Here is a 16,704-nt window from a genome sequence, read left to right on the forward strand (position 1 = left end):
TATTATATATCTTTTGCTAGCAGAGGACTTGTATCACCCTCTCTTAGCAAAATATATAATATAATATAATATAATATAATATAATATAATATAATATAATATAATATAATATAATATAATATAATACACTTTAATATAATACAATATAATATACTATATCTAATTTTTAACAATAATGAATAAATATTTTTTCATTAAAATAAATAAAATACATTTAAAGTTTGTATTTGTCCCATGATGGTTTTATTATTAAACTTTTAATTAACTAGTAAGCTGTTAATAAACCTTCAACTTAAAATTGTATTAGTACTGTAGATAAAATATTAATTTATATTATTCATTTAGCTTTTTGTACTGTTCTTTTATCTATATAAGAAATAAATATTTTATTTTAAATGTATTTGTTTGATCTCATATAGTGATTTACGTGATTTAATATGATGTAATAACTGTCAGACTGCATTTTATATGTACTGTTTACAATTGAAAATGGTTCATTTCAATTTAATGCACAAATATTGGAAATATATTTATTTACAGCTTATTTTACTCGTCTTTTATGGTCTCTATTGTGTCATAAAATGGTTAATTATTTAACTGAATACAACTCAATTGCAACTAATGTTTGTGAAATAATTTATATAATTTTGTTTTGTGTAAAATGAAATTTGTAAAATTTATTTGTATTTAATAATTTAAATACATAAATAATTCTAAAATAATAAATAAATATTTTTGTATAATTTAATTACACACTAGCTTTGTCTTAAAAACTCGAAATGTTATTAGTCAGACACAACTGTGGCGTCACAGGCTGAGCTGAACGGTGTCAAGTGGGCACTTAAATAAGTTTTTAGACACAGACCCCTTCCATCCACCCTTCTTCTGGCTCATATTGAACAAAGGGCGGCGCTCAACTTTTGCCTGCCCTCACTTTATACTCCTTCGGTCGGTCAGAGTAACTCACACAGAGCCCGCGATGACTGGCGCTCACTCTCCGCGGGAATGATCTGATTTGAGGCTGCGGAGAGTCAGCGGTGCTCTGTGAAAGTCATGGCCGCTCAATGCGAACCCTTAAGCGGATACTTACAGCAGTCTGACCCGGGCTCCAACAGCGAGCGCAGCACCGACTCCCCGCTGCTTGTGTCTGAGGATGACTCCAGCGGACCCACGGCGCCTCCGGACCCCGAGTGGACCGAGGAGAGGTTCCGAGTGGACCGGAAAAAACTGGAGATCATGTTATTAGGTAAAAACCGTTGTTTCCATGACTTCACTAGCCATTTTAGCAGTGTTTAAAAGTAAAGCTCAAAGATTAGTTCTTTAAAGTGTACATTTGTATTAAATAATCGTGAAACAAACATTTAAAACAGTTTGAATAAACTAATAGCCTATTATTAAAGCATCTTTACAGCTGATGTTCAGCTTCTCTTTTGTTCGTCTCATACTGATAATCATTTTTCCATACAACTTAAAAAAAAAAAGTTTTAATTTCCCTTTCAGAAAAGTTTGAACAAATTTGCTAACTTTTTCAAAGTATAATAAAAAAAAAGTTAGAGGGGAAATTAAAACAAGAAAAAAGTATTCAGACTCCCTCTTAATCTGTTTGTTTTGAATAAAGTTATATATATATATATATATATATATATATATATATATATATATATATATATATATATATATATATATATATATATATATATATATATATATATATATCTTAATTTCTGCCCAAAAAGTTATCTTTATTTTTAGGTTTTATGTCCCTGGATACCTTTTAAACACATAATTATTAAATATTGTAATGATAAAACAGTTAAATATATATTTTAAGATATTAACAATACTGTGATATTATGTTTCAGTCAGTTTAGTGTCTCTTAAACATTCTAGTCATGGTTAAAATATATTTTTAAGATATGTATTTTAAATACATTTATTTTATTATTATTTTTTTAAGTCGGTTTAGTGTAAACCCCCTATTTTGTCCCATTCCTGATGTAAGTAAAAATCTCAACCAACAGGGGACAGTGTTAAAGCATCTCAGATTTTGACATTGGGCTTGATTGCTGTGTTTCCCAAATTTGCTGAAGTAATTTTACAATGACAATGTGTCCAGTTGTATTACAAAATCAGAAGATTGAATTGAAATACATTTTTTGGCTAATGATGCAAACAGAATGCAAAAAAAATCCAGAACTGCTTTAAAAGATAATTATATTGTCTTAAAATGTCTTTTCCCACTCATCTATCACCATTTATTATAACAACTATTGCATTTATCAAGCATGTCTTTATAAAAACTGACATACAGTTCCCATCAGTGACTCTTTAGGGATGGTAAAACACTTTGATGCTCTCTGCTGTAATGATTTATCCACGTCGGGTCATGCTTTCCATGTTGTTTCATTGCTCTGAGTGAGTTCAGAAAGGGATCTCATCGTCTTACACACATAAGTTCAGTCACCACAGCAATCCTTCCAACTGAGGTCATTTAGCATCTCCTCACAGGATTTAACAGCGTATTTGATCGACCTCCTTGCTGCAGGAATGCGATTAGGAATAGAGGACACATCCAAAACAATCATATTACGATTCATAGACATAAAAATGATTTTACCATGTTTTGAATTGAACTCTACAGCATGTCAGCCAACATAGAAATCTAATAAATGGCAAATATGCAAATTACATATGACAACCAAGCTCATACTTTGATTTTACATATATAAAATATATTCACATATTTTGAAATATCGCAGAAATGCCCGCTTTCACGTGTTTTTCTTTTTTTTAGAACAATTGGAATTACAAATATGTACATATATGTTCAAATAGATGTGCTTTAATTTTATATACGTGTTCATATATAATTATATTTGAACATATGTACATATTTGTAATTGTAATGGTGAAAAAATATACATAAATATGTCAGTGACAATTTTAGCAGTATTTTCAAATGTGTGTTGCATATATGACATATTTATATATGTAAAGTTAAACTTTCAACTTGAATGTTGTAGTTTGCACATATGTACATATTTGTAATTTCAATGGTGGAAAAAAGTGTGTTCATATATATGTATGTGTGTGTATATATGTGTGTTCATATATAATTATATCTAGTATATTTGAACATATGTGCATATTTGAATGGTAAGAAAAAAAAATTGTATATATGTGTGTGTGAGTGTGTGTGAGTGTGTGTGTGTGTGTGTGTGTGTATATATGTGTGTAAGTGGCCAATTTTAGCCCTATTTTGAAATATATGGTGCATATGAGACATTTTTATATGTAAAATTCAACTATGAACTTCAATGTTATAATATGCACATATACATAGTTATAATTAGAACATAGGTACATATTTGTAATTCCAATGGTGGAAAAAAAATATATATATACATGAAAGTGGCCATTTTTGCAATATTCTGAAATATATGTTGCATATATGAAAATGATACATATATAAATACTTCTATAATAATTCTATGAACATGAATATTATAATTTGCATTTATATTTCTATATATCAGATTTCTGTATGGAAGATTGCACCACTGCAATGGTGATTGCACCACTGCATCTGATTGTCATTAGATGCGTACTTCATTTGCAATATATTGTGTTTTTACAATCATTTTGATTTTGTGTAAGAAGGACTTTGGAAGAACAATTTTCAAATATTATTAACTCCCAAATGAAATGTCAGCATCACAGGTGTGCACTCCAATAGCGCTTACTCCATCATTTATAATGAGAACTGTTAAGACAACATTTAAGACCGCTTTTATAAATCTCATTTTACCTCTTGGATGGGAACAAACATTAATCATTGCATTTTAGAACTGATTTAGCTGGCTCTACTGTAAAAAGCACAATGTCATCCTGGAATTCTGCAGAAACGCTTATGAATCACATAAAGGAGGCTTGAAATTAGTTTCTGTTCCAGACAGGCGTTTATTACTGAATTTGTGTAGATTATGTTGAGCAGGAATGTCTTCATAGCGGGATGACTTTACCGTAATAAATATTGGCAGCTGTGGTTGCCAGATTTTCACTGTTAAAAATATGGTATAGCCTAAACCATAAAAGTGTCGTCTTAGTATGTTTCTCTGCTTGTGGGAAAAGTTGTTTGTGATGATGAGTGTTGGTTCATCATGAGACTTTCTCATCCACACATGCTTATGGTTGTGTCTTTGTCTGTATAACAAGGTTATGTTGTGTAGATGTTAGTACTTTATGTTAGTAACATTGGTGTATGACTAAAACAAACAAAAAAAAAAAGAAATTCGGTAATTTACCGGTATTTAAAAAAAAATTATTCACTGCAGGCGACACGGTGGCTCAGTGGTTAGCACTGTTGCCGCACAGCTAGAATGTTGCTGGTTCGAGCCCCGGCTGGGCCAGTTGGTGTTTCTGTGTGGAGTTTGCATGTTCTCCCTGTGTTGATGTGGGTTTCGTGCGCCGGTTTCCCCCACAGTCCAAAAGACACGCAGTACAGGTGAATTGAATAAACTAAATTGGCTGTAGTGTATGTGTGAATGAGTGTGTATGGGTGTTTCCAATACTGGGTTGCAGCTGGAACGACATCCGCTGTGTAAAACATATGCTGGAATAGTTGCCGGTCCATTCCGCTGTGGCGACCCCTGATGAATAAAGGCACTAAGCCGAAGGAAAATTAATGGATGAATAATTTACTGTAATTTACTGATTTTTTTTAAATTACAGTTTATGCTCTAAAAAATTCTGGGTTGCTTTAACTCAAGTTTGGGTCAAAAATTGACAAACTTAACCATTAGGTTAAAAAGTATAGGTTAAATAATATTTAAAATTAACCCAGAGCTGTGTTTCTCTATATTTGCCTAAGTTAAAGGGGACCTGTTAAGCAAAAATCATGGTAAAAAATATTAATTAGATCTTTTATAATCACACTATATAAAAAGAGTCTGATTTACACCTTGATTGACATTCTCCCTTTGTATGTGTCATCATAGGGTAAAATCCTCACCCATTAGTGACGATCTCTCCCTCATTAGCATAAGATCTTAGTCTTGTTTTTTAATCCGCCACTCTGCTGACACATAGGCATTTGTAGCTCCGCCCTCTTTTGAAAAGATCATCCAATTTGAATTTAAAGCAACAGTCACCAAAATTACATAATTAGCATTAAAGCCTAAAAGGGGTAGTTTCAATGAGTTATGAAACATTATTTGTTGGGTATATTGAGCTGAAACTTCCCAGACACACTCTAAGGACATCAGAGACTTATTTTACATCTTGTAAAAAGAGGCATAATAGGTACCGTTTAAAACAAGCCAGCATTTTTAAGAGTGTATGTAGATAGGATTTTACATTAGTTTAGCAGATGCTTTTCTTCAAAGTAGCTTATAAATGAGGAGTACAACAATTCGGCCTGATGATATAAACACAAATAAACATGACTGATGCTTGCGGTACAAAGATTCTGTCATTGTTTAGAAAAGTGCAAGCTAGAACAGAGGGGGGTTAATAAAAAGTGACAGCATAGAGGATTTGTATTTATTTTTCCCTCAGCAGAATACAGTTAAATGATCACGGGAGAGATTTTTTCATCTTTCTCTCCAATATTGTCAGGGATTCTGCATTTTGGTAAGATCAGATCGTTCCTCTAGCATAAGGAATAGCAAACAGAAATGTTCTGAAAAGTATAATTAGGGTATTATTTAAATTAAGTTTATTTATAAACTAATTTGGAGGGGATCACGTGCTTATGATTGCTTGCAGCCGGCCCCGCATTATTTAATTCATGATTCACCAATCAGACAATTCCTAAGCCACTATAAATACCCTAAGTTCCATATAACAGCCATCTTTATTTTGAAGAATCCCCCCTTCCACCCCTACTCCTCCTCTTTTCCTAGATGGGTGGCACGGTGACCCAGTGGTTAGCACTGTTGCCTCACAGCAAGAACGTCACCGGTTCTAGTCCTTACCAAGCCAGTCGATGTTTCTCTGTGGAGTTTACACATTCTCCCCATTCTCACATGGGTTTCCCCCGGGTTCCCCGGTTTCCTCCCACCGTCCAAAAACATGCAACTTAATGTAATTGACTAATCCAAATTGGCACCATAGACATGCTCCTAGTAAGTAGTTATCTCTTAAGAGCAATCACTATCTGTTCTCATTAGCTACTACAGCAGGGGAGTTTTCGAGATCTACCTAAGCTCAAATCCCCCTCTCACCTTGCAAACAGGAGGGAGCCCTGGGCTCGAGGATCTTATGAGCTCAGGGCTCTCTCCCAGGACAGCATGCCAAATTAGCTTTATAATCAATCATCAGCTAAGTGGGAACTCTTGAAAGGACACTTATGATGAAAATCATCTTTTATAAGCCGTTTGGACAGAACTGTGTGTAGGTATAGTGTGTCCACAGTCATATTGGAGTGACAGAAACACAATAATCTCTTTTTTAAATTTCCTGACGTTATAATAGGACTTAAATCCCTCCCATTTTGAGGCCCACCGCAACGTGACGTAGTAGTGTGGTTTCCCCGCCCACCAGATTGATTGACAGCTGCGTATTAACATGTTTGTAATAAAGTAAAATCGCTATGTAATTTATCACCACAGTTGCATGTCAGAACGATTATAAAAGAGGACGCTTCAATCCCAGTTTGTGGACGCTAAATCAGGTTTATTTTGTACATTAACATAACTGAAATCCATACAGCAGTGGATATTAATGTGTATCCTGTCACATTTGCTGTGCAAAAATTTGTGTGTGTACGCATGTGCAAACTTTTTTTTTTTTTTGTTTTTGTGCGAACTTTAAAACGACATTGTGTGCGACTCATCGTAGCAGAAAGGCTTGAATTATCTCCACATCAAATATATCAAATAACCCTTGGGAAAGTTCTTACTGTAGTAAGGGAGATCTGCTTCATTCTTGTCTGTCACTGTATATGAGATGCAGCAGGTGACGGCTACACCCATCAGAGAGATCTCTATGGCTCCGCAGGTAGGGTACAGTGGGTGGGGAGAACTAGCTCATTTGTATTAAAGGCACAGGCAACAAAAACAGCTACAATGTCCCAGATTTAAAAAGGTATAATAAATAATCTGATGGGTATTTTGAGCTGAAACTGTACAGACACATTCTGCAGACATAAAAGACTGTTGCCCTTTGATGAATAATAAGCTCAGAACGCTAAAGTAGTTGCAGAATGTTCAGTTGACTTTTTATATTAATCATTTAAAGAACTAATAATCTAATAACTGAGCAATTTCAGCGTTATGACATGTAAAGTCAAATCTCAAAACTTAAATTAACACAGAAAGTATATGTTAACATTATATTGAAACATCTGTTTATTTTTTTCCAAAACAACTAACCAGAGAGTAAAAATAGGATCATAAAAATATCAATCTGTAAACATTTTTTATATTTTAAATGAGGAGAATAAAGGTGCGTTCTGGATGTGACCAAAAAAGTCTGCAAGTTTACAGTATTCAACATACTTTGTAGAAATTCTGTGAATTAAACTGCACAACGCAAAACAAATAATGCTAATCGAAAGGATAAGAGTTGCTCTCTATTGAACAAACATGATTGATTTTATTTTATGTTAAGCTTCGTTATGGATGTGAGCGATGTGAAATTGGCACTGGTGTGATTTTGGTAAATCTAATATAATTGTTTGAAAACATTGAAAGAGTTTTCAAGGCAGTAAATACAAGCCAACAAACACACACACACACACAAAAATAGAAATAGTTTCTCTATTTTGGTAAAAACCTCATTTTTTCATGGAAAAGTTGACATTTGCATGGAATTGCTCAACAGTGTATTTAATAATCGTAATGTGATTGATAGTGGATCAATAAATAATTCATTCACTTTTACGATAAATTGAATGTAATACTGTACATCGTAATGTTATGATTCACTCGTATTAAATGTAAATCAACAGTTTTTTGCTTTTCTTTTTTTATGTAATTTGTGTATCTGTGAGAGATTCAATTCAATGAATCGCAACAGTTAAGATCATCACAATGAGAAAAAAAACGGTTCATTCCGCTGTGGCGACCCCGGATTAATAAAGGGACTAAGCCGAAAAGAAAATGAATGAACATTTTCTGTATTTTTTGTGATTCACTAATTTATCCATTTATTTACAGTTATTCATTCATTTTCTTGTCGGCTTAGTCCCTTTATTAATCTGGGGTCGCCACAGCGGAATGAACCGCCAACTTATTCAGCATTTGTTTTATGCAGCAGATGCCCTTCCAGCTGCAACCCATCACTGGGAAACACATACACACTCAATCACACACACATACACTATGGACAATTCAGCCTACCCAATTCACCTGTACCGCATGTCTTTGGAGTGTGGGGGAAACCGGAGCACCCCGAGGAAACCCACGCGAACGCAGGGAGAACATGCAAACTCCACACAGAAACAACAACTGACCCAGCCGAGGCTCAAACCAGCGACCTTCTTGCTGTGAGGCGACAGCACTACCTACTGCGCCACTGCACCTATTTACAGTTATGCCCAAATAAAATTTTTTTAAAAACTATAATAATTTATAGTAAATACTGTAGTGTTTTTGAAGCATAATATAGTATTACAGGATCAGTCAAACCAAGTGTTCAGGTTATATTGTAGGCCGATGTTGAAATCCCATTTCGTGGGTCAAGTTAAGCGTCTAAAAGTCACCGACTGCGTATGTTGGAAATTGTTTATTATTTCAACTTCTTACATTTCCAGATAGTGTTTGTACAATTAAGGAGTAGTTCTCTCCAATCCAGTCTGCATCAAGAGCTTTAGGTTTTTCCAAATTTCCAAAGCTTGTTTTGCATTACGTCTTCCACGTTTTTGTCTTCGATGAGATGAAAACAGTTTCCCAAAAATCCTGGCAAAAGGCACCCTTTGCTAAAGAAGTTCCCAAACAAGTTTACACGACAGCTCATAGAGTCAACATCTTTGATCAGCGTTAAGTCAGACTCGGGCACTGAAGTGAACTGGCGCTCTCTGTTTAAGATTCCAAACAGGAAGGGATCAAATGGCTTGTTTAACAAGCATAACTCTTATCGCAGATGGTTTTGATCCATTGTGGGGAGCCCAAATAAAACATTGTTGCTGCCTGGTGATTTTGTAAAACACTTGAGTTTTTATACACTGGAAATTAGCATTTTTTTGTGATTTATGTTTATCATGTTCATGGTATTTATACTTTTGAATTAAATTATGGAACCTTGATCTTTCTTCCAACAACTTTTATCTTTGAAAAGTTTGAAAATGTGACTTTTATTAACATTTTAATAGTTTAAAATGATATATTGTCTGGGTTGGTGTTGCATATTACGCTACAAAAACCTTGTACTAAACTGCCAGTACATTTTCTGTTCTTATTTCTCTAAACATTATTTCTTATATATTATATAATTATTAAAATGTCAATAAAAGTCACTTTGTTTAACTAAAGAGTTGAATTTTCAACATCTAAAGTCGACAGAGCAGAGATCAACATCCCATCATGCAATTCACAACTGTAAATAAATAGAAAACACTTGTGAATCACAAAATATGGGAACTGTTATTTAACTGATTTTTTTTACAATGTAGAGTGTTTGTAACATGGAAAGTTTAGGTGAGATTTGTTCCACCAGCTCCCAAGATTGATATGTTTTTAGTCAGCCTTATATTTTACCTTCTGTTTACTAAGGCAACAGGCCCTATCATACCCCCGGCACAATAAGGTGCAAGACGTGTTTGGTGCGATTTGTTGCTATTTTTAGACCAGCGCAACCCTAATTATCCCGTTTTCTGTTACGTTGTTTAAATAGCAAAACCATTTGTGCCACTTTGTGGACTCATGCTTGTTCCGGTCTAAAAAGGAGGTGTGTTAAGGCGCATTGTTGGCACGTTGCTATTTTGAGAAACTGAAATAGACTGCGCAATTGGTCTAAAGTCCAGCGCAGAGTGCATTAGTGCAGGTCCAAAACGCGTACACATGCAGGTCCAAAACGCGTACACATTGCCTAAGACACACAGGATGCACAGCAATACACAAATATCTTTACATATGAAAAACTTTAAAGGATTAAAATGTTACTAAAATGATTATTTTCTACATAAATATAAAAACCACTCCTTTCCTTCTTCACCTCGGGAGGCTGTTTTTAGTTTATTCATGATAATCTGCATTTGTATAATGTTATTATTAGTAGTAGTATTATTTATTATAAGCATATTTATATTTGTTTTTATTAAAAACAAGTTTAGATTTGTCCACCTGTCGGGTTTTGGAGAGTATGCACCACCTAACAGTAAAAGTGGATTCGGACATTTCCTTAATGCTTTTGCGCCATGCACTTTAGACTTTGCGCCTAGATCATTAAAATAGAACCCAATGAGTGTGTTTGTATCCATATTCTTATCCTGACAGTGGTCGTATAGACATGTTAAAGGGATAGTTCACCCTAAAATGAAAATTTACTACTTTGATTTGTTGTCATGTTTCTACTTATTATCTAAAAGTTCTTAAATCAAGAAGCATTTTCTAGACGAGCAAAAAATACTGTCTTGTTTTAAGACATAATATGGCAAAATTAAATGAGATTTGCCTTAAAATAATCTACCAATCGGCTAAACAAAATAATCTTATGTCAAAATGAAAATATGCAGATTATTTGGCTTGTTTTAAGGAAAAACTCACTTAGTTTTGGCATATTATTACTGAAAATAAGACAATAGTTTTTGCTTGTCTATAAAATGCTTCATTATTTTAGAATCTTTAGATATTTAGACTTAAAACAAGCTTTTTTTTTACAGTGTACTTACATTTGCTCAGCTTCAACTGGTTCCAAAGCTTTTTATGAGTTCTAGTTGAACACAAATTAAGCTATTTCAAAAACAGTTCGAAACTGGTAACCATTGACATAGTAGGTAAAACAAATACCATTGAAATCAATGGTTACAGGTTTTCTACCTTTTTCCAAATATAATCCTTTGTGTTAAAAAAAAGAAACCCAGTTTTTAGATTTTGGGTGAATTATAACCTGTTTTCGATAAATTGCTATAAGGTCATAGATGACTTAAAGGAACACTCCATATGTCAACACTCCACCTTTTTCTTTTTAAAAAAAGTCTCATTTTATTAGTTTCCTGGAGTTTCTAGCAATATTGGCCTAGAAAATTTACATTTTCATTAATTGTTACGTCGGTCTTATTGCATGATGTAACTATAGAAGATCTGAGCTTTAAATAGTAAAATGATCAGAACACTTTTCCGAACGAAATGCTAATGGTCAAATCTGATTCAATTCATTATGCTAAGCTAAGCTAAGAGTGACCCCAGGAGAAACAGAAAATGGTTAATGGATTCAAAAAAAGGTGGAGTGTTCCTTTCAGCATGAACCAATCATCAAAGCTATATAATTCAGAATTTGACCACAGTTTCGCACAGCGTGTAAAAACATTAACCTGTTTTTTGTTGGCTTATTGAAGTGTGCACATGATATTTGTCACATGTATACGCATCCCTACCAGGATTTATGCCCATCCAGATAAAGCAAACAATTTGCATTATAGGATAAGGAAATATAGCACAAATCCAGATGTTTTTGAGCTCAAAGAATCAAGAAAACATCTCATGGAGCGGAAGTACTACAACAAAAAATGCTGCATTTAGAGACGATAATATAAGCAGTAAGTTTCATGCTGATATGCAATACTCTTCTTTGGGTTTCTAATTATTTTTGCATTTATACAATATATATAGTTCAGAGATGCCCTAAGTAGGGCCCACGGGCCATGATTTGGACCACCATCCCATCTGAGAAGAGAGTGAGAATGATGGAGAGGTGAATGCTTTTAAAAGAGATCATCATTTCATATTTGATGTAACCTTTTTTTTTGTTTGTTTTATTGCGGAGCTACAAAAAAAGCATGTTTCAATTATATGTTGTCTCAAACTTAATTCCTGGAGGGCCGCAGCTCTGCACAGTTTCGCTCAAACCCTAATCAAACACAGCTGATCCAACTAATCAAGGTATTCAAGACTACTAGAGACTATTAAGCAGGTGTGAGTTGGAGCTGGTTGGACCTAAATTATGCAGAGCTGCGGCCCTCCAGGAATTGAGATTAAGACCACTGTTGTAAAGTAATCCGATTTTTAAGAATGTAAATAATGTCACTCGATGGATAGAAGACAATGCAGAAGACATCAATGAGCAAATCAAGGCAAAAACTAGTGTAACTCCATTCTGTTATACATGAGATTGTTTTTACTGTAATTCATTATAAAATGTTAAAAAAAATGTTAACATAAAGCAATCTTTTCTAGTTATTTTTAAATAATATTAAATACATTTGAAAAATACCCATGGTAACTATATTTACCTTCGGCCAACAAGCCTTAGTCAAGTTTGGTTTTTGGCCTTTCATAAGAAAAAGTTTGGGCACCCCTGATATAGTTGAAGTCTAAATTTTCTGAAATATTTCCAAAATGATGTTTAACAGAGCAAGGAAATTTTTATAGTAATTCCTACAATATTTTTTCTTCTGGAGAAAGTTTTATTTGTTTTATTTCTGCTAGAATAAAAGTAGTTTTTAATTTTTTTAAAAGCATTTTAAGGTCAAAATTATTAGCCCCGTTAAACAATATATATATATCGATTAGCTATAGAACAAACCATCGTTATACAATGATTTGCCTAATTACCCTAGCTTAATTAATCTAATGAACCTAGTTAAGCCTTTAAATTGCTCTTTCAGCTCAATACTAGTATCTTGAAAAAATATCTAGTAAAATATAATGTACTGTCATCAAGGCATCAATATAAATGGGTTATTAGAAATTAGTTATTAAAACTATTATGTTTAGAAATGTGTTGAAAAAAGAAAGAAATTGAGAGAAAAATATCGAGGAGGGCTAATAATTCAGACCTTAACGAGAAATAAACAGAATAATTTCTTAATTCTTGTAAACGCAGTTGCGTTACAAGACTTGCGTTGCCAAGTTATTGGTTTGTACGTAAACTGGCACAATGTGACATTCCAACACTGATTTTTTAAAGTTATTAGCATATTAGTGCGCATTATTAACTACCCTTCTCACTAAACGCCTAGTAATCTGAGACACAAAGCTGGCTCTCTATTTGTGGCAATAAAAAGAGTACATTCTGCAAGTGCTTGTGCATTAAGTGTACTTTGGATAACTGCACTCTGGGTATGTTTGTGCATGCGCTTAGCCAAGGCCTTGCTAAAAAGTTCATCGTTTTTGTTGTCTGTTGGATGAAAGTATAGAGACAGGAAGTGAGTCTTGTTTAGGAATGTGCTTAGGGCGAACTGTCCTCTGGAGCGAGGCCTAGGGAAACACTTTTCCCTGTAGCTTTGAGCGGGTAAACGTGGCATTTTCTCCAAAGAAACTACTGCTGAGGTGAATCGTCGTGGCTTGGATTTTGAGTTTTAAGCACATTGGACAATTTTAGCGACTCAATTGGCACACAGTGAACTTAATACAAAGGAAAAGGCTGATAGATTTTGGAAAGAATGGAGATCGGTCTGTGAAAGGTGGTCGAATGGAGCATATTGGGAGCGTTCAGGAAACCCTGGCTTGTGTTGTTCGGGTCTGAAGGACCCTTGAGAGGTGGTGGGCGGAAGAGTCCCAGCGCTCACAGCACATAATTCACTGCAGCTGTTGGAGAGTCTCTGTTTTTGAAAAAAAGAAATGCTGGCGCAGACCAGAGACTTTGTTATGACAAGGAAAAGAACGAGCCGTTACACTGCAGCTACTAACTCAACTCATTTGAGTCAAAAACCAAGTTGTTATTTTTTTTAAAGCAATCAAACCTTTAAATGTGATACATTGTGGATACATTTCATTTAAAGGGGTGGTCCAGAATGTAATTTTAAGGCTTGGTTGTGTTTATAAGCTGCAAAGCAATGTGTGCTCATGCTTCATTTGTAGAAAATCATGTTACTTTTTCATACTGTATATCTTACTTAGTTGATTATATACAGCTGACGTTGATATTCAGAAAGACCCGCCCTCAAGAGGTTCTGATTGGCCAGCTAACATAATGTGCTGATTCGCAGATCGGCTCCATGTCACCAGTAAAGCATCACGCCTCCACAAGCACGCGCTTTAATTCTGCTGTGTAAATAGTGTCAGTCAGAGTAGCTGTTAGGAGTATCTGTTTGAGCCTTAATCAGAGAGAAAATGAAAAGGATGAACCTCATGCCTGCTCTCTTAAATAAAATCTGATAAGTGTCTGTAACGAGTGAAAATAGGGTGTGACTCCTTTAAGAGAGAATGGCTATTTTATGCGTGTGTGTGTGAACAGTCTGTAGACCAGAGGTGGGCAAACTACGGCCCGTGGGCCATATGCGGCCAGCTAAACGCTTTCATCCGGCCCGTGAGGGAGTTTTTAAAATGCTGCTTCTGAGTAACGGCTTGGTTTCAGAATTAGTAAATTAATGATGCAATACAAGTGAACGCCATGTGATGGCAGCATTGCACGCGGTACAGTTAACGCAACCAGTAGAACACACTCTTGGATATTAAAATGCACTCGACCGTTAATGACTGAAAAAAGAAAAACTGACTCTGAATGTCATGTGTTTAAGGGAGAATGGACAACAAAATACTTCTTCACCAATATCAGACAGAAAGCGGTAGGTCTAATATGCCAAAAAAGTATTGCTGTTTTTAAAGACTACAACCTAAGTCGGCATATTCCACGCAAACATTCAAATAATTTTTAATGTGTTAATGTGTTAACAACACACTTTACATGCCAATTTGCACATAACAGCTGCACATATAACGTTGTATATAGTAATAAACATGTACATACACTTGTCAATCTGTATATTTGCACTCACTACTTACTTCTATTTTTTAAAATATATTTATTATCTGTTTTTTGTCCTGTCTCTGTAATCCTGTTGCACTGTAGAAGCTCTGTCACGAAAACAAATTCCTCGTATGTGTGAACATACCTGGCAATAAAGCTCTTTCTGATTCTGATTCTGATTCTGATATGAGATTTTTTTCTATCAGACAATATCTTTTCTATTCTCCACTCTAAAAATTGTTACATTATTATTATTATCATTATTATATTTTATAAGGAATTATTTTATTGTTTTATGATGATTGATAAGTAAATATAAATAACAGTGCAAATTAATTTGACTTGTAAATATGACTCAATAATAACTATTAAAAAATGTGTGTTAATGTGAAACGTTTCTGTTCGATATTAGATGTTCCATGCATACTTCCACAATAAATCAATGTAAATTTTAAAGGATTTGACATGTGGCCCTTCACTTGGTTAGCAAAACTTGATGTGGCCTTCGGGTAGGCATGGGACGATAACTGTTTTTCAAGGTATACCGCGGTTTGGAAATGTCAAGGTTTTAAAATGTCAAGGTTCCTAAGTTATGTGCACAATTTTTTATTTCCGTTTTTTATTTTGTTTTATTTTTTTTAGGACAACAGTATCTCCAGCAGAAAATATATGTAAAGATGCTGTTTTAAATTGCAAAAAATCTGTTTTTGAAACAAATGACGACAGCAGAAGTCAATAAATAATTTAGCCTGACATGTTTACTGCTCAAAAATATTTTAAATGTATCTCAAAATAAAATATATTGTTTTCAAAAGGGTAAAAAGTTTTTTGTTTTTAACCCAGACGCTTAAAAAGAATATGTTTTAGAGCAGTAATCATGATACTGTGATACCGTGAAATACCGTGATATTTTTATCCAAGGTTATCATACCGTCAGAATCTTATACCGCTCCACGCCTACCCTCGGGTCTGAAAGTTTACCCACCACTGCTGTAGACACATGTAACACAAGAACAGCATGTGTGCAGGACTGATGTTTATTTTTATTTTTCTCTGATGCTGGATTAAGTTATTTTTTTGTAATATACAGTGGCGCTGTTGACAGGAGAATAAAGCACGAGATGTGGAATGCGACCCGTGTGAGTTTTGGTTAATTTTTCTGCTGCAACACGAGTTAGGCGAGCTATCCTGTATTTTTTTACCTAACTCAACGCGTTGCATGTCTTTCACATTTATTCGGAATAAGCATGTGTAAGTAATATAAAACTTTCACATATCTTTTGTGAGTTCATAATCTGAGATGTAGAACACTGGGAATGCGGCCGCATGCTGCAGCGCTGCCAAATATTGTGACTGTTTACAGCGATTTGACTGATAAATATGAGTCTGTAGCTAAATTTTTATTGGTGCCAGACAACATTTCTCGTTGTTTATATGCTCGCTACAACATACAGTTAACGCTAGACACTGTGCATGTAATTGATCGATTTTAACAAATTAAAAATACTTACAGGTTGCGGTTCAAAATTCATAGCTTCTGCTTGTTGAAGCTGCTCCTTTGAGGAGCTTTTAGCCAAATCCAGCACTGAACTAGGAGAGATTCTAATCTAGAAACTGTCCTTTGTCAAATGCTAGATATATATTTTTATAATTCTCTGTAGCATAATTAAAATTGAACTGTAAGCACTTCTCTCTTTGTGTCGTGTCTTTTGGAAGCCCAAATACAAAAACAGAAGAAGCTCTGTAGAAATAGCAGCGTTTGTACACCATTTTAGCTTTCTCTGCTGTAACATTACAATGCCTCTGGCCACACCAATGTCTCCCTTTTCATTGAACTTTGAGTTTATTACATTC

General features: G+C 34.4%; 1 protein-coding gene across 1 annotated transcript in view; it reads left to right on the forward strand.

Moving 5' to 3' along the window:
• The first annotated feature begins 953 nt into the window (after positions 1-953).
• The window catches only part of LOC130238838 (protein bicaudal C homolog 1-B-like), a 155,671-nt gene continuing 139,920 nt past the window's right edge, over positions 954-16,704 (forward strand). The window contains exon 1 of the mRNA XM_056469953.1: positions 954-1,246. Coding sequence (XP_056325928.1) covers positions 1,054-1,246 — 193 coding nt within the window. The 5' untranslated portion in view covers positions 954-1,053. The remainder of the gene's footprint in view (positions 1,247-16,704) is intronic.

The sequence above is a fragment of the Danio aesculapii genome, chromosome 12 (assembly GCF_903798145.1).
Source record: "Danio aesculapii chromosome 12, fDanAes4.1, whole genome shotgun sequence".
In the NCBI taxonomy this organism is placed as follows: Eukaryota; Metazoa; Chordata; class Actinopteri; order Cypriniformes; family Danionidae; genus Danio; species Danio aesculapii.